At 40.2% G+C, this 20,332-nt stretch overlaps 1 protein-coding gene and 1 non-coding gene across 2 annotated transcripts in view; both read right to left on the reverse strand.

Moving 5' to 3' along the window:
• Nucleotides 1–3,182: 3,182 nt before the first annotated feature.
• LOC124544630 (retinoid-inducible serine carboxypeptidase-like) overlaps nt 3,183–20,332 on the reverse strand; it is a 173,192-nt gene continuing 156,042 nt past the window's right edge. The window contains exon 9 of the mRNA XM_047123240.1: nt 3,183–3,348. Within this exon, the coding sequence (XP_046979196.1) occupies nt 3,286–3,348 (63 nt within the window). The 3' untranslated portion in view covers nt 3,183–3,285. The remainder of the gene's footprint in view (nt 3,349–20,332) is intronic.
• Trnaf-gaa lies at nt 10,862–10,934 on the reverse strand. Its single transcript has one exon. It is a non-coding gene; the product is annotated as a tRNA-Phe (tRNA).

Below are 20,332 nucleotides of genomic sequence, written 5' to 3' on the forward strand. Positions count from 1 at the left end.
TAAAAACATACTATAAACAACATGGGATGAATTGCAAAATACTCACAAAATATTAAATTTTTAGCTTTGCTATTACAAATTCTCTGTGTGTCCACCAGCAGCTACACGAAGAACATCTAGATGATAGCTAAATTTGTTATAAACTTTACACAATGTATGTGCTTTTACAAAAGCTACAGCAACTGCTATTTTGGTCTCTGTTTCTTCTATGTCACAAGTTAAAGAGGAGATGAACACACTTTCCTTCACATATTTCCGCTAGAAAAAAACTGAGTGGGGTCGTGTCTGGTGATCTTGGAGGCCAAGAATGAGGGGCACTGTCTGGGGGTCCCATGTGCCCTATCCAGTGTTGAAGCAGAGTGTCATTTAGAAACTGACGTACATTGTTATGCCAGTGTGGTGGTGTTCCACCCTGTTGGAAAATGAAGTCACTGGAGTCCTATGAAGCTGTGAAAAAAAGCCAATTCTTTAGCATTTGAAGATAGCTCACTCCAGTCACTATGTATCTCTCAAACGAGAAGGAACAGTACACTTTTTCATGAGAAATGGCACAAAAAATGTTTACTTTAGGTGAGTCTCTTTGGTGTTCAATAATGCCATGTTGATTCTGAAGTCTCCACATGCACGCATTATGTAGGTTTACTTTACGCTGACAAGGAACATTGCTTCATCACTGAAAATTAACCATGGAAAAAATGTATCATCTTCCATGTCCTCTAGCAGTGTGTTGTTGAAGTCAACCCATTTCCTTTTATCACCAACCTGAAGAGCTTGAACTAATTGTTGTCTGTATGGTTTATAGAATAAAAAATGTCTTAATACTTCACAGGCAGTTGTATAAGGCATTGCCAGTTCTCTGCTTGTGTGGTGAGCAGACTTATATGGACTCTGCTCAAACATCTGTTGAATTGTTTCCACTATGTCATCAGGAGTGGGAGGTTGATTCTGCAAACTGCAGCACACAAAACACCTTCTGTTAAATGGATGCCATATTAACTTCGACTGACTGTAAACAGAGGAGATGCATTGATTGACATTTAACGACAATTTTCTGAAACTGTAGGCCACACCCATTCAAACAACATACATTTCCTGGCTAGCACATCCCATGTTTTATAATTATTACCATTCAAAACCAGGTAATTCTTTTTGAAACACCATGTATTATAATCTTCACCTCTTTTCCCATTCACTTAAACGATTGTTCAAATCCAGTATTCCCTCCTCTAGATTAAGCTCCTTCACTATGAGTCATCCAACCTACAATGGAGCCGTTAACTTTTGCTGCCTTTTGTACTTGCTAAAATTAAACTTAACACTCATAACTGCACCTCTTTGGATGGGGGAAGGAACGTGTGTGGTGAGCAATCAGACAGTGGGATTAATGAAAGGATTAAGGGATAATTTTTTCCAATTTTACTTTATTACAGTTTATTCATCTGGGACAACCTCTTGTGTTAGAACTATGACCATGTCTGGCCCCATGGAGTACCAGATGCTGCCAGAGATGCAGCTATCCACAACCAAGGGCTGGAAATGATCATGTGTGGCCATGGAGAGGACAATTGAGAGCACTGGGGCACCCCTGAGTCAGCCTTTTGCCTGCCAAGCTGTCTCCTGACCAGACGAGTTTCCCAGCTCCTCCATTATTTCAGGCAATATTCCCCTCTGTCACTGCAGAATGCCCCTTAGGACTTCTTTGCCTCTTAGGGAATAGGTCTGGAGCAATCAACTCCACTTTTGAATCTATAAATGGTCTGGTTCTGAATTTCTGTGAAATTATCCTGACAACCCAGATGCCCACTTCCTGCTACCATTCACCACAGCCATTCCACTTACATTGGTCTTCATTCTGTTTCCTGCTCTATCAACAGCAAAATATTTCTCTATCTTTCTTATCATTTCTTGTGACATATCTAGCTATTAATGTCGTAGCTCCATAATGATCACTAATTTTGTCCTCTGTGTTAACTGTTTCAAAATGTTTGGTTCTACTACCTATTAAGTGGTCTGAGACATTGCCCTGATCAGTAACTGCTTGAAGTGCTTCCAGGAAAAAAAATCCAGAACAATCTCACATGAAACGTTGTTTCTGACACCAATTGAAACACATGACTCTCCTATTCTGTAACTAGCGAACTGATGTCTCCCTCTATTACCATAGCATGACCAGGAAAATTTCTTGCAATGGTCTCCTAGTTTCATCTAAAGTTCTCTCTTATTTCAGCTTCTGGGTCAGGTGGTCTTTAAAAGCATCTGATTGTCATGTTTGAGCCACCTTTTATTCTTACCCTCACTCAGATCAGTTCACATTCAAAATCCATAATCACACAAGATAAGATTGTGTTCTCTATATCTATAAATATACTGCCATTGTTAGTGTCTAGCTTATCCTTGTGAGATATATTCCAATATGGATTAAGGGTTTAGCTGCTATTCACTTCTTATTTGAGCCAGCTCTCTGCAGTTTTTTAACATCATATTAACATGTTCTTTTTCAAGTGTGCAAGGACAAACATTTCCTTCTGAGAGTAATATGGCTGTCCTTCCTCTGATTCACAAAGATAACTCATCATTAACTCTATGTAAAAGACCTCTATGAGCATACCACACATACCTTGGTACCAGAGTAGCTGCTCTGTTTCTGTATATACACTTGAATTATTAAACTGAGCCCTACAGTTATCCACTGGATAGCAGAGGTTGAGAAACATGCATCAGAGATTATTCCAGTATTGTTTAATTTATAGTTCAGACCTTCTACTTGACTTCAAACCAGAGGACCAGGACTGATTTTGGGTGTGGGCATGATGCTGCAATGAGACATGTTTCCAACCCACGTGTGAGGCTAACTCTCTTAATCATTTTACCCAATAAATTAAAAGAACTGGGGATAGCTTCTAAACTCTTGTGATGAACATCATTCAAGCCAACACGATCTATGACGTGCGACCAGCTGTTCTCAGTGCACTGAATAGCTGCCAGCAGAGCAATTTCACACCTTGTACAAGACCTTTTGATATACATACCAAGTGCACATTGACCATCTTTCCCATCCTATCATTTGCCTTTATGGCACTTACATAAGTCCTCCTCTGAAAATATTTGAAAGGGGTACCATTACTTCTTAAAATAAGACAATGATGTTCATTGGAAGCAACAGGAGAATGTTATGTGTTTTATATGTTTATCATGAAAATTTTATTGTGAATCACTAATAACACACATTAGACATACCCAAGAAATTAAACTAATCTCAGAGCAGTTCTTCTTTCTTGACTGTTTTTACTCATATTGAGTGACATCTTTCAACACCCAAAGTGCACCATCAGGATTGTCAGTTGGAACCTAAAATGAAGAAATAAACATTATAAATTATTCTGAAGAGTGGTCTCATTTAATATGGTAGAAAAATTACAAAGAAAAATGTTTTTAAGAGAGTACAATAATAAGATTAGTTAACAGTATCTGAATGACAAACATCAGTTATCAACCTTTTTACAGTTTTGATGCTACTTTCCATCTCTTCCAGTTTTGTGTTGATTTGATTTCTACTTTCTGTTGTTCTTAGTAACCTCAGTAATTTATTTTACTTGTTGTAATATTTGTCTGTAAGTTTCCCTTTTGTTGTTCCTTCCAGTGTCGAATCAATAATTATTGGATGTATTAGCTAATGAACTATTAACAGATGCATTCAGTTATATTACATGTATTATATCCCAAGGATCTCAAGGAAATGAGTCTCTGGTATATGGAAATTTGTCAAAGATGCCAGTTTCACTAAAATACAGTATAACAAAATCACCTAACTCTATGAAAGACTGTAATATTACAGTGTTGACACTACCTATAAATTAAGAGATTAATTTTAAAATTTATGTCAAGACAATCTTCACTGAAGTAAAAGGAGTTTGATAAGGGACAGATCCATGTCCTTTACATCATTGTTAAACGTTGTAGTGACCCTTGTGATTGCCAATCTTCATTGTTATTTATTCTTACCTCTATTTTGAGAATTTCATAATCCAACTCTTAACAGGGATAATTTGAACAATGGAATATGGGCATACTACTTCCATGAGCTTGTCGTAGTTATACGAATATTTGTCTGTTGTGTAATCTGGACAACACTAGTACTCATTTGAAGTTGGGTATAGAGTCTGTATTATGCCTGGTTGCATGTTTTCATTTATGTTATTTACTTGACAATGACAGTTGCGAAGACTGTAATTTGTAAATGAAATTGTTGTAAGTGGTAATGGCCTAGTTCCCCATAATATAATACTTACTCCTCTCTTACACATTTCAGTATTATTTACAGTAAATTTGATATACTCTTGTAGGCTGCTGAGTACACATGTATCCATGTATCTGTGCATTACTGAGCACTGCCTAAATATTGACCAGATTGTTTCCTTTTCTATACCAGACTACATACTAGCAAATGATTCCTGTAGAAACAATAATAAAAATGGAGGAACCATCTAGGAATTATCTGAATTGGATGGAAATTGGTATATATGATGTACCTGTATGGACACAGATATGATAAAAAAGAAGGAAGGAGGATCCATTCAAGAGAAAGAGCTTCACAGATCGAACAAGTCAGTAATGCATTGACTCTTATCCAAGCAGTTAGCTGGTTTGGTATCAATGGATAAGAGACGCTGAATGTCCTCCTGGTAGATATTATGCCAGATTCTGTCCAACTGGCATGTTAGATAATCAAAATCCAAGCTGATTGGAGGGCCATACCCACAATGCTCCAAACATTCTCAATTGGGGAGTGATCCGGTGACCGTATTGGCCAAGATAGGATTAGCCAAGCATCAAGACAAGCAGTAGAAATTCTTGCCATGTGTGTATGGGCTTTATCTTGCTGACATGTAAGCCCAGGATGGCTTGCCATGAAGGGCAACAAAACGGAGCATAGAACATCTGTGACATACCACTGTGCTGTAATGGTGCTGCAGATGACAATCAGAGGGTCCCTGCTATGGAATGAAATTGCCACCTGTCCATCACTCCTGATTCTCTGGGCATATGGAGAGTGAAAGTCAGGCTGCTATCCTGCCACCATCTGGGGCATCTCTAGACACATTTTTGGTGGTCATTTGGGCTCAGTCTGAAGGAGGACTCATCACTGAAGACAATTCTACTCTAGTCAATCAGATTCCAGATTGAATGTGCCCAATCCCACTGCAGGCAGGCTTGTTCGTGTACAGAGGTCAATGGTAGTCAGTGCAAGTGGTGCCATTAGCTCATGCCCCTTTCTATGAGCACCAGTTGCACTTTGGATCATGCTAATGATGAATCCAGGCTCTGAATGGCCTCTCAGATGGTCGATCCTCATGTTCTGTTGTCTCTCTAGGTTGACCATTTTCTCCTTGTCACTGTGTCTGGCATGGTTCACCCAGTCTTGCCAACATCGCTGAGTATTTTTCTTACTTGTCACTTCTTCTTCCGTGTGTATTTGCTTTTAGGAAGCTTTAATTGTCGGGTGCTATTAATAGTGTTCCATAGATTTCGTGTATGTTTTGAATACAGTCAGAGAGAGTCCCTTTAGTCAGCCATAGTGCCAGGAGAGTCAGTGTCGTCGTAACTGCCGTCTGCTTCACGTCTGCTGTGCAGCGAGCTACCTTAATTTAAGTATTAACTGTATTTTTCTTACTTGTCACTTCTTCTTCCGTGTGTATTTGCTTTTAGGAAGCTTTAATTGTCGAGTCCTATTAATAGTTCCATAGATTTCGTGTTTGTTTTGAATACAGTCAGAGAGAGTCCCTTTAGTCAACCATAGTGCCAGTAGTGCTAGTGTTTGTTTGCAATACAGTCCAGAGACAGGTAGTGCTATTTTCATTGTTTTCTACAAGAAGTGCCTAGCAATCACAGTTTAGTGAATAAACAGCCGCCTTTAGTGAATTAGCAGTCTAGTTAAAGGTTGATTAACTCTCTTCAGTAAATTGATTCCTTAGGATGGATAGGATGTGTGACTGCTGTGTACGGACGCAGGAGGAGCTGGCCACTGTTCGCGAACAGCTGAGCGTGTTGATGGCCGCGGTCAGCTGTCTTCAGGCTGCTGCCTCGGAGTGTAGCGGCAGTGGGGAGTCTGGTGCGTCGCAAGGTACACCCCAGGTGTTACATGCTTCACCCACTGTCCCTGCTGTCGAGACATCTTCGCATGTACTGGGCGCGGTTGAACCACCCTCTCCCCAAGGGGAGTGGCGGGTTCAGCGGCGTTTGCAGCGCACGAGGCGGAGGGTCAATGTGGAGGCTGGCCGTGTGGCATCGCCCGCTCTGCCTGTGAGTGGACATGTGGCTGCTCCTTCAGCAAGGTCCGAGCAGGCACACGGGGGGAGGGGTTTATTAGTTATTGGGAGCTCCAATGTTAGGTGGGTGATGGTGCCCCTTAGGGAAATAGCGGGAAGGTCGGGGAAGAAGGCCAGTGTTAACTCTGTCTGCTTGCCGGGGGGTCTCATCCGAGATGTGGAGGAGGCCCTACCGGCGGCGATAGAGAGCACTGGGTGCACCCGACTGCAAATTGTTGCTCATGTTGGCACCAATGACTCCTGCCGTCTGGGTTCAGAGGTCATCCTCAGTTCGTACAGGCGGTTGGCGGAATTGGTGAAGGCGGAAAGCCTCGCTCACGGGGTGAAATCAGAGCTAACTATTTGTAGTATCATTCCCAGAACCGATCGCGGTCCTCTGGTTCGGAGCCGAGTGGAAGGCTTAAACCAGAGGCTCAGACGATTATGTGGAGATCTGGGGTGCAAATTTCTCGACCTCCGCTATCGGGTGGAGAAATGTAGGGTCCCCCTGAATAGGTCAGGCGTGCACTACACGCCGGAAGCGACTACAAGGGTAGCGGAGTACGTGTGGAGTGCACATGGGGGTTTTTTAGGTTAGAGAATCCCCTCCCTAGGCCCGACAAGACGCCTCCTGAGACGCAGCAAGGTAGGAGTAGGCAAAATGCAACAGGGAATAACAATATTAATGTGCTAATAGTAAACTGCAGGAGCGTCTACAGAAAGGTCCCAGAACTGCTCTCCTTAATAAACGGTCACAACGCTCATATAGTACTAGGGACAGAAAGTTGGCTGAAACCAGACGCAAATAGTAATGAAATCCTAAACTCAGATTGGAATGTATACCGCAGAGACAGGCTGGACAGTGAAGGGGGAGGCGTGTGTATAGCGATAAGAAGTGCAATAGTATCGAAGGAAATTGACGGAGATCCGAAATGTGAAATGATTTGGGTGAAGGTCACGGTTAAAGCAGGCTCAGACATGGTAATTGGATGCCTCTATAGGCCCCCTGGCTCAGCAGCTGTTGTGGCTGAGCACCTGAAGGATAATTTGGAAAATATTTCGAGTAGATTTCCCCACCATGTTATAGTTCTGGGTGGAGATTTTAATTTGCTGGATATGGACTGGGAGACTCAGACGTCATAACGGGTGGCAGGGACAAAGAATCCAGTGAAATTTTTTTAAGTGCTTTATCTGAAAACTACCTTGAGCAGTTAAACAGAGAACCGACTCGTGGCGATAACATATTAGACCTTCTGGTGACAGACCCGAACTATTTCAAAAAGTTAACGCAGAACAGGGAATCAGCGATCATAAAGCGGTTACGGCATCGATGATTTCAGCTGTAAATAGGAATATTAAAAAGGATAGGAAGATTTTTCTGTTTCGAAAAAGTGACAAAAAGCAGATTTCAGAGTACCTGTTGGCTCACCACAAAAGTTTTGTCTCAAGTACAGATAGTGTTGAGGATCAGTGGACAAAGTTCAAAACCGTCGTACATAATGCGTTAGATGAGTATGTGCCAAGCAAGATCGTAAGAGATGGAAAAGAGCCACCGTGGTACAACAACTGAGTTAGAAAACTGCTGCGGAAGCAAAGGGAACATAAACATAGCCAAAGCCTTGCAGACAAACAAAAATTACGCGAAGCGAAATGTAGTGTGAGGAGGGCTATGCGAGAGGCGTTCAATGAATTCGAAAGTAAAGTTCTATGTACTGACTTGGCAGAAAATCCTAAGAAATTTTGGACTTATGTCAAAGCGGTAGGTGGATCAAAACAAAATGTCCAGACACTCTGTGACCAAAATGGTACTGAAACAGAGGATGACAGACTAAAGGCCGAAATACTAAATGTCTTTTTCCAAAGTTGTTTCACAGAGGAAGATTGTACTGTAGTTCCTTCTCTAGATTGTCGCACAGATGACAAAATGGTAGATATCGAAATAGACGACAGAGGGATAGAGAAAGAATTAAAATCGCTCAAAAGAGGAAAGGCCTCTGGACCTGATGGGATAGCAGTTCAATCTTACACAGAGTATGCGAAGGAACTTGCCCCCCTTCTTGCAGCGGTGTACCGTAGGTCTCTAGAAGAGCGTAGCATTCTAAAGGATTGGAAAAGGGCACAGGTCATCCCCGTTTTCAAGAAGGGACGTCGAGCAGATGTGCAGAACTATAGACCTATATCTCTAACGTCGATCAGTTGTAGAATTTTGGAACACATATTGTGTTTGAGTATAATGACTTTTCATGGGTTTCGAAAAAGACGGTCATGTGAAACTCAGCTCGCGCTATTCGTCCACGAGACTCAGAGGGCCATAGACACGGGTTCACAGGTAGATGCCGTGTTTCTTGACTTCCGCAAATCGTTCGATACAGTTCCCCACAGTCGTTTAATGAAGAAAGTAAGAGCATATGGACTATCAGACCAATTGTGTGATTGGATTGAGGAGTTCCTAGATAACAGGACGCAGCATGTCATTCTCAATGGAGAGAAGTCTTCCGAAGTAAGAGTGATTTCAGGTGTGCCACAGGGGAGTGTCATAGGACTGTTGCTATTCACAATATACATAAATGACCTTGTGGATGACATCGGAAGTTCACTGAGGCTTTTTGCAGATGATGCTGTGGTGTATCGAGAGGTTGTAACAATGGAAAATTGTACTGAAATGCAGGAGGATCTGCAGCGAATTGACGCATGGTGCAGGGAATGGCAATTGAATCTCAGTGTAGACAAGTGTAATGTGCTGCGAATACACAGAAAGATAGATCCTTTATCATTTAGCTACAAAATAGCAGGTCAGCAACTGGAAGCAGTTAATGCCATAAATTATCTGGGAGTACGCATTAGGAGTGATTTAAAATGGAATAATCGTATAATGTTGATCGTCGGTAAAGCAGGTGCCAGACTGAGATTCATTGGAAGAATCCTAAGGAAATGCAATCCGAAAACAAAGGAAGTAGGTTACAGTACACTTGTTCGCCCACTGCTTGAGTGCTGCTCAGCGGTGTGGGATCCGTGCCAGATAGGGTTGATAGAAGATATAGAGAAGATCCAACGGAGAGCAGCGTGCTTCGTTACAGGATCATTTAGTAATCGCGAAAGCGTTACGGAGATGATAGATAAACTCCAGTGGAAGACTCTGCAGGAGAGACGCTCAGTAGCTCGGTACGGGCTTTTGTCAAAGTTTTGAGAACATACCTTCACCGAAGAGTCAAGCAGTATATTGCTCCCTCCTACGTATATCTCGCGAAGAGACCATGAGGATAAAATCAGAGAGATTAGAGCCCACACAGAGGCATACCGACAATCCTTCTTTCCACGAACAATACGAGACTGGAATAGAAGAGAGAACCGATAGAGGTACTCAAGGTACCCTCCGCCACACACCGTCAGGTGGCTTGCGGAGTATGGATGTAGATGTAGTGGCATTGCTTCTATTCAAATGCTGAGTGATTTTCTGATTGCTCCAACTGGCTTCTCTGAGCCCAGCTACATAACATTTCTCAAATGCTGACATCTATGTGTATTTTTCATGTCCCTGTCTGTGAGGCATAGTCACTGTCCAGACTATTTTAAATTTGCTAAAGTAGTCCCTATTCATAGGAAAGGAGACAAATCATACATATAAAACTATAGACGAACTGCCTTATTATCTGGCTTTAGTAAAATAACACAAAAAGTAATGTATAAGAGGTTAATGAAATTTTCAGACAAAAACAAAAATTCTCACTGATACTGAGTTCCTCAAGGATCCATACTTGGGCCAATCCTTTTTCTCTTGTATATGAATGATCTAGACCTAACCATACTTTTTGTTTTGCAGAAGACACAAACATGTTTATTACAGGAAACTTTCCAAGTGAACACTGCAGCACAACTAACTGGTTGGTCCCTTAATTTCTGTATCAAAGGTGACGGATACAATGCCAGTGTGACAATAAAATCCAACAAAAGTACATATTCCTTGGAAACATAGTTTTCAGGAAAATGGCTTCAGAATGACTTCAGATGACATAAACACATAATCAAAATAAATGGAACACTAAATAAAATATGTTACACTCCATGTTTACTGTCTGTTAAAACAAGTAGTATACACACTGTCTGAATTGTCTAATTTTCACAATACCACAGCATCCTACTGTACAGAATTATACTCTGGTATTATACTCTGGAGTAAAACACCACCTACTTATGACATTCACACACAATCAAAATAAATGGAACACTAAATAAAATAAGTTACACTCCATGTTTACTGTCTGTTAAAACAAGTATTCATACTGCCTGAATTGTCTACTTTGCACAATACCACAGCATCCTACCGTACGGAATTATGTTCTGGGGTAAAACACTTATTAGTTAAGACATTCAGTTGACGCAGAAAAGCACAAGCAATGTATGAAGCTCAACAGATTGTCAATCCTCCCTCTTCACTGTATGTGTAAAATAGAAATTTATAAAAATGTCATAAAGAAATTAAAAGATATAAATAAAAACTTTAATATCCATGTGTATGATACAAGGCAAAAAGAACACTTCCTGGCAGATTAAAGCTGTGTGCCGGACCGAGACTCGAACTCGGGACCTTTGCCTTTCGGGCAAGTGCTCTACCAACTGAGCTACCCGGGCACGACTCACGCCCCGTCCTCACAGCTTTACACACTTCTGCCAGTACCTCGCCTCCTACCTTCCAAACTTTACAGAAGCTCTCCTGCGAACCCTGCAGAGCTAGCACTCCTGAAAGAAAGGATATTGCGGAGACATGGCTTAGCCACAGCATGGGGGATGTTTCCAGAATGAGAAGGCAAAGGTCCCGAGTTCGAGTCTCAGTCCGACACACAGTTTTAATCTGCCAGGAGGTTTCATATCAATGCACTTTCCACTGCAGAGTGAAAATCTCATTCTGGAAACATCTCCCAGGCTGTGGCTAAGCCATGTCTCCGCAATATCCTTTCTTTCAGGAGTGCTAGTTCTGCAAGTTTCGCAGGAGAGCTTCTGTAAAGTTTGTCAGGTAGGAGGCGAGGTACGGCAGAAGTAAAGCTGTGAGGACGGGGCGAGAGTTGTGTTTGGGTAGCTCAGTTGGTAGAGCACTTGCCCACGAAAGGCAAAGGGCCCCACTTCGAGTCTCGGTCCAGCACACAGTTTTATTCTGCCAGGAAGTTTCATATCAGCGCACACTCCGCTGAGGAGTGAAAATCTCATTCTGGAAAAAGGAACAGCTTCGTGTCTGACAATCAGTAAGGATATCAGCTAATAAAACCTCCAATACAAATAGTGCTCCAGAAATTTACAATAGTCTTCCACATCAGGTAAAAATTATACCATCATTTTCACTTTTTTGTAAAATTCTAGTGGAATTCTTATTCGATCATTGTTTGTACTCAGAAGCAAAATTTTTAGAACATTTGTTGTACAATAGGCTTGAAACAAGTACTACTGCAAGTAGTTATAATAAGTCATCCTCCTCTAATGTTATCTTTTTATATATATACGTATATATAGATAACTGATACCACATATGATGTCAATTCTTGCTTAGGTTAAAATTATCTCAGCTGTTTCATTAAAAGAATTCAAAAGATTTTGTATACAATGTATTATATTTCAGGCTAAAATGTAGAAAAAAGAAATTAATGTGTTACAATCAATATGTACTAACAGTGAAAATTAATCTTCTTTTAAGAATGATTGAAATTACAAAATTTTTGGCACACTTAAAATTCATATTATTAATTGTGCAATTAGATGCTAATTATTAAATTTGTTTCTGGATTTATTTATGAAATAATGATATAATTTGGTAAAGATTGTTCTCCTGGTGAGAAAGTTTGTAAACTCTTTTGCTTTGTAAACTCTTTGGAAATTGTGAGTACTGCAGAATGTAAGTAGTAATGGGCATTGCTCAAATGGAAGAAGGCATTTTTTAAAAGTTTGTCACCAAGAATGTAATTATTGTTTTTTTTTGGGTGTGGTAATTATAAAGTTGGTGTGGTTTAGAGGAATAGGATAAAATAAAAGGAAATACAGAAGCGTCCGATCTTACCCGTCGGCTTTGACCCATGACGTCACAAATGTAGCGGAAACGACTATAAATGACAATTCCAATATGGCGGATATAAAAACATCGCATACATATTATCCAATATGGCGGATATAAAAACATCGCATACGTATTATAAACACTGAAATACACAAGTTTCACAAAAAGCCTAATGACTCTAACGGGACAAGCGTGGGAAATTGGGGGTTTTTGGGTGGGGACAAACTAAATATACACAAATGTAGCCACCGACCGCCATACAAAACCACGCAAAACAACGAAATAAATCAACATCACAAAACTGGCCAAATACCAAAAAACACATTCCTATCCAGAATCGGACACTTCCCTTGACCTATGTAGCTCAACAGAACCTACCGATCACATCCTCCAATACAAAAAAAAAGAACACTTCCCTTACACCTACATACATCTACAACAGCTCCCAATCACATAAATTACGATCGAACACTTCCGTTGACCTATATAGCTCAACAGAACCTACCGATCACATCCCCCAACACGAACCTAAAAAACCAACACTTCCCTTACACCTACATACATTTACAACAGCTCCCAATCACATAAATTACGATCGAACAATGATAATAATAAACAAGTGGTACTCGAGGCCAGGCAGGGGGGGGGCTGCGCCCCCCCCTGACCCCCCCCCGCCAAAAAAAAAAACCTCCCAACCTAACTTCGTATTCAGGGCTACGCTACAGATCAATGTGTCGGTCCCTAACGTCATGGGTCAAAGCCGACGCATGAGATCGGATGTTTCTGTTGACACAAAACACACATCAAAAACAAAAAAAAATGGAACTTACCTCAAAAAAGTTCCAGCCCCACAAACTAGATTGGCCACCACAATCACACAAAAATGCACCCTAACTAACCACTTTCGGCCTATACATTTTACCCACAGCCCTTAAAAAAACCCGAAAAATGCAATAGGCCTCTGGGACACTCTTCCGCCAACAGTACTCATCTAAATGAGACTGAAGGTTGGAAGAGCGCCTCTTCCCCCTCCCAAGAACTGACTTAACCGCCCCCCACATCCCCTCAATTGTGTTAGTGCAAGCCCCAGTATCATAATTCTTAAATTCTAGACTGTGGTTCACTACTAAATGATTAAATCCCCTGTCACCCAACCCCTTATAAGAAGAAAAAGCATCAGAAACTATTGTGGACCCGGGCTCTACATACTCCTCAATTAACCCCACTAATTCAGCCTTCGACCTCCCCTCCACAACCCTAAAAACACATTCAGTACCCCCACCCCCGTGAACAACAGCCCCCCACACCCAAAGACCAGCCACAGACTTCCCCCTCCCATACTTCCTTTTACCAAACTGCGACTCGTCCACCTCCACAAGCACCCCATGCCCACCCAACTTACCCCTGTACTTAATAAATTCCGAACACACTTCACGACAAAAGGAATACCAGTCTAAAACAGTCCTCTCACTCACACCAGTCTCAAACGCGCAAAAACTCTGTGGGCATCTATAACAAAAATAATATGTAATAAGCACAATCTCACGCATGCCCAATCTAGACTTCTCGAACCAGGTACCACGCCTTATAGAACGCCATACGCCATCTTTCCGGCAACACCACATGTATCCGTCGCTGGTCCGAGAGGCCGGAACTTTAACCAATTTCATCGCCTCAAGGCAAAGAGAACACTTAACAACTTCGGCGATTAAACCGAATAGTTGTAAGAACTTGATAAGTTCTAATGCTGTCTCGCCCATCATCGCCCTCAACCGAACACTATTAAGGCGGTCTTTCATATCCATTCCTAAACAAAAAACCACAACCAAATACACTCAATAACAAACTCACCCGACATACAGCAATGAGCATTAAATTAAAACAAACGAAAACCATGAACACACCACCAGAGAGCACCACAAACAAAAACAAGACTAAACCCTGCGCCGTAATGACGTCACACACCACAACACGCTTACGTCACGGGTCAAAGCAGACAAGTAAGATCGGAGGTTTCTGTTGACCCAAATAAAAAGATATTCATAGCAACAGGCAACTCTTCATCAGTTATTTTGTCTTCAAGAACCCACAACATTAAACCAGAATTTTCAGCAGCAAGAATTTACTCCTAGACACAACAAGATTTTGAGCCAGCAACAACAACAACAACAACAACACGGAGATAATCAAGATAAGTAAAAAAGTTCTTCTTTCGTAATCTTACTCCTTTCAAAGTTTTCACAATTTGTGCAAAGAATGAGAACTTTAATGGTGATGTGTGGGAGGGTAACATTACATAATGCAAGCTCTTTTACCAATAAAAGCTAAAAATTCATATATTTCCTGAAAGTATACTGTTTATGTATTTTATGTTAAGTGTGTGTGTGTGTGTGTGTGTAAGTGTGAATGTTTATGCTGTATCCCACAATCAGGAATAGAGGCTGACTCATCCCTGTGGTTATAGAAGACTTTAGAGAAGTTGTTTTTAGCCATAAAACTATCTTTGTATTTTCCAGTATATTTTTTGGTCAAAGAGAAATAATAATATGATGAACAAAATTAATGTATATATGTGTAAAGTGATAAATATATTAAAAATATCTCAGTTTTGAAAATATTACCCATGTAAGACAAATTTTTTTACAACATAATACAGTAACTCATTAGAATGTAAATATGTAGAATAAATGACATTCTGAATTTTTTATTGTCTGTAACAGTAATTAAGTATGCTGCAATGTAGCTGAACCAATTCATTTCATTAATTTTGAATGTGGGTTTGTAATCAAGGTTGTGAACTAAACTTAAGAGGAGGTTCTTTTTTTGGCTGCCCAGTTTATTACTGCTGGACATTTAGGTCTCTTGATCACTGCACTTGATGTTGACTATTGTGGCTACCCATCACATGCCATGTGCACCATTGACCATCCCTGCCACCTGGACATGGGCTATTACTTTTCTCTTATGGTTTTTTAAGCAATGTTTTTCTTAAGCAACATTTGTATTTTGATTAATCACATATATGATTTAGGTTATAGAAAATTATAACAACTATTTTTTTTAAGAAAAGAAAAAAAGAATAGAAGATAGGGTAAAGTATAGCATAGAGGTTTGTCCCACCTCCTTGCCATCTGGAGGTCATATACTCAGAATGTTCCCTCAATTCCGTGGCATCAGGTTGCCTATAAATTCATATTTTACTTTGTTTATACTCAATGTTATTGTGCAACTATATTGATGTGTGTAGTTGTAACATGTATGACGATTGCCCAGAAAGTAATGCACTGCATTTTTTTTCCTCAGACAAAAACAATGCCATGAATGCAAACTGTTACTTATGTATTATTTGAAGTCTTCCTAGTGATCATGCCAAGTTTCTGTCACTTCTGACAGATAGTGTAGCTGCAGGACATTTTCAAAATGGCGTCTGTAGGTGATGTACATTACAAGCAACATGCTGTCATTGAATTTCTCACTGCAGAGAAAGAAACTGTGGGGAATATTCACAAATGTTTGTGCAAAGTCTATGGAGAATTTGCTGTTGACAGATACAGTTAGTCGCTGGGCACGGAGGGTGAGGTCATCAGAAGGCAGTTCGGCAGAGCTCTATGATTTGCAGCGATCGGGGAGACCACCCACAGCTGTCACACCTGACATGTTGCAGCGAGCTGATGTTATCATTTGCAAGGACATATTAAAGGATGCCATTCATGGAAGACATTTTGAGGACAATGAGGAGGTGATTCACAAAGTGAAGCACTGGCTCCGCCACTAGGACAGGGATTGGTAACAACAGGGCATACATGCCCTTGTTTCGTGCTGAAGGAAGGCCACAGAATGGGATGGAGATTACATGGAAAAATAGGGTTTGTATATAAAACACCATTCTTTCATGTGTGTAATTATCATTATGTTCAATAAGGAATTGTTGAAGAAAAAAAATGCATTGCTTTACTTTCTGGGCAACCCTCATATAATGTTAAGTGGATTATGTTTACAGTTACTAATATCTAAATTTAATATATACATACATGTACAGTTAAGAAGTGACACTGGCACAGTAACTTGTCATTACCTATGAATAACTGCAAACATATGAAATAAAACATGCCAAAGCAAAGCACATGGAATCAAGAAACTAGGAGCCTCCTTACAGTACATACTAAAAATATGGTAGAATACTGTCAGTTCAAAAACAACTTGTAATGCATCAATCTTGGCCATGCCTTGGAACCATCCTCTTCACAGTGGAGCATGCCAGGACCAGTTTCTGGAATCTGGTGTAAGGGGCTTTTGGCCAGCCTGGAGATTATGGAGTGACTTTTCCACAATCTATTTAAGTGGTTTGTGGTTGGGACCCAATATGCTGGCTTAAAGACTAATTTATTTCTTATAATAGCAAGTGTTTTACATCTGTTGGAAATAAACATCCAAGAAGTGCTGACAGGAGCAGCACTTTGTAGAGGAGTGCCATTACAAGGAACAGGAAAGGTCCACTGAAAATGCCTACAGCCTGTTTCTAGAGCTTATTGGCCGAAAGAGATTAATGTTTAAACAATTTAGTCTATCAGCTAGAAATACACGAAACTGAGGATTTGGTCAACAGCCCTCATGGTTGTAGGAGACAACTAGTGGGCCCTTTGTGGCGCAGTAGGTGTGTCAAAGAGTGTTGAGTATATCTAGTCATGATCACTCAATCCTCAGTGGTCAGTAAAGTTGTTTTCCCAGTATGGGAAGCTTTAACCAGTTTTCAGTTATGTTGCCACATCTGGTAAATGAATTCTGTTTCATAACCAATTACCTTGGGCAAACATTCTGATTCAGTGAGACTGCACATTGTAAGGTATCTATATCTTTACAGTGTCTCCAATTTATGTGTAGCCAAGTGAAGGCCACTATGGTGAGGAATATAGCTGCCCGAGTGCCAAGTGAAATAATGTGTTTGTAAGAAGCATAAAAGTATGTTGACTGCCAAACAGAGAAGAATATGACTTAAACAAAATTTCTAGTTGATGTTATGAATGGCAGCTAGCTGTAAATGAAGAAAAATGTAAGTTAATGCAGATGAGTAGGAGAAAGAAACCAGTAATGTTTGAATGAAGCATTAGTAGTGTCACAGTAAGATCATTTAAATATCTGGGTATAATGCTGCAAAGCAATATGAAACTGAATGAGTAAATGACAGTGTTAGAGAAGATGAATGATTGACTTCAGTTTATTGTGAGAATTTTGAGAAAGTAAGGTTCATCTGCAAAAGAGGCCACATATAGGATACTAGTGCAAACCCATTCTTGAGTAGTGCTTGAGATTTGCACCAAGTTAGATTAAAAAAAGACATTGAAGCAATTCAGAAGCAGACTTATGGATTTGTTAACAGTAGGTTTGAACAACACACAAGTATTACAGAGCTGCTTTGGGAACTTTAATGGGAATCCAAGATAGTATTGGGAACAGAAAGCTTGTTGAAACCAGACATCAATGACAACAAAATCCTAAGTTCAGATTGGAATGCTTACCATAAGGATAGGTTAGTTGGCAATGATGACAGTGTGTTTATTGCAGTAAAAAATTAGATAAAATCTAGCGAGCTTATCATTGATTCTGAATATGAATTAAACTGGGTGACATTGAGTATCAAAGAACGGTCAAAAATGGTGATTGGCTGCTTTTATAGACCACCTGGGTCAGCATGTGTACTTGTAGAGAGCTTCAGACAGAACTTGCAGAATATCATTAGTAATTTTCCTGATCATGCCGTTGTAATAGGGGGTGACTTCAACTTGTCAGGTATAGATTGGGACTGTTATGCCACTAAAACTGGTGCCAGAGACAGGAATTCATGTGGAATTGTTCTGGATGCCTTGTCCGAAAATTACCTTGAGCAGACAGTTAGAGAGTCAACTCATGAGGGTAACATCTTAGGCTTCCTGGCAACAAACAGCCCTGAACTTGTCAAATTAGTTAACATAGAAGAAGGTATCAGTGATCATAAGGCTATGACAGCATCTATGACAACGGGTCCTAGAAGGAATGTTAAGAAAGGTAGGAAGATATATTTGCTCAGCAAGGGTAACAGGATACAAATTCCAGAATATCTCAGCAGTCAGCATTAAATATTTGGTGATAAGGACAAAGATGTGGAGAAGAAATGGAAAAAATTCAAAGGGATATTCCAAGTAAGGTTTTAAGGGATGGGGAAGATGCAGCATGGTTTAATAGCCATGTTAGAAAAGCACTACATAAACAAAGAGCGCTTCATCTCAGATTCGAAAGAAGTAAAAACCTAGCAGACAAACCAAAGCTGAACAAAGCAAAAATGAGCATAAGGAGAGCAATGGGAGAAGAGTTCAATGATTTTAAAAGTAAGATGTCAACCAACCTGAGTAAAAACCCTGATTGTATGTAAAATAAGTAAGTGGGTCAAAATCATCTATTCACTCTCTCAGTGACCACACTGGCACTGAAACAGAAGATAACAGCAAGAAGGCCAAAGTACTATACTGAATTCGGTCTTCCAAAGTTGTTTCACCACAGAAGATCGTAACACTGTCCATCCTTTTAATTGTTGTATGAACGTCAAAATGGCAGATATTGAGACAGCCGATTGCAGAACTGAAAAGTAGCTACAATCACTTAGTAATGGAAAGATGCCAGGACCAGATAAGATACCTATAAATTCTATAAAGATTACGTGAAAAAACTTGCTCCCCTTCTAGCAGGAATTTATTGTAGATTGCTTGAGCAACGAAAGGTACCTAATGACTGGAAAAAAGTGCAGGTCATTCCCATTTTTAAGAAATGCCGTAAGACAGATCCACACAATTATAGAGCTACATCACTGTTGTCAATCTGTTGTAGAATTATGAGACATGTTCTATGCTCAAGAATTATGATGTTTTTGGAAAATCAACATCTCCTCTATAAACATTATCATGGATTTCACAAACAGAGATCCTGTGAAACTCTGCAAACAGAGATCCTGTGAAACTCAGCTCACTCTGTTCCTCCATGTGATCCACAGTGCAGTGCACAATGGCGCTCATGGTGATACCATGTCCCTTGATTTCAGTAAGGCATTTGAAACTGTCCCACATTGTTATTTAATGGAAAAAAATATGAGCTTACAGAGTATTGGAGCAGACTTGCAATTGGATTCAAGACTCTCTTGCAGATAGAACTCAACATGTTGCTCTTAACAAAACAAAATTGACAGATGTAAAGGTAACATCTGGAGTACCTTAAGGTAGTGTGATAGGTCAATTGCTGTTTACAATACATATAAATGATCTTGTAGAAAGTGTTGGATGCTCTTTAAAACTATTCAGAGATGATGCAGTTGCCTATATCAAAGTAGCAATGCCAGGAGATAGTAAGAATTTGCAGAATGACCTGCAGAGAATTGATGAATGGTGCAGACTCTGGCAGTTGACCCTGAACATAAATAAATGTAACATATTGTGCTTACATAGGAAAAGAAATCCATGACTGTACAGCTACACTATTGATGACAAACAGCTGGAGTCAGCATCTGCCATCAAATATTTAGGCGTAACTATCCAGAGCAATCTTAAGTGGAGTTTCCACATAAAACAATAGTGAGTAAAGCAGATTCATTGGAAGAATCTTCAGGAAATGTAACTCATCCACGAAATAAGTGGCTTATAAGGCGCTTGTTTGCCCGATTCTTGAGTATTGTTCATCTAACAGGGATCCCTATCTCATAGGACTGATAAAGGAGATAGAGAAGATCCAACAAAGAGTGGTGTGTTGCATCACGGGATCATTTAGCTGGTGAGAGATCGTTACAGAAATGCTAAACCAACTCCACTGTGAGACGTTACAAGATAAACTTTGTGCACCAGGGGGAAATTTACTATTGAAATTTCAGGACAGCACTTTTGAGGAAGAGTTGAACAACTGATTGGTTCCCTCCACATACATCTTGCGTATTGACCATGAGGAGAAAATCTGAGAAATTAGAGCCAAT

The sequence above is a fragment of the Schistocerca americana genome, chromosome 1, assembly GCF_021461395.2.
Source record: "Schistocerca americana isolate TAMUIC-IGC-003095 chromosome 1, iqSchAmer2.1, whole genome shotgun sequence".
In the NCBI taxonomy this organism is placed as follows: Eukaryota; Metazoa; Arthropoda; class Insecta; order Orthoptera; family Acrididae; genus Schistocerca; species Schistocerca americana.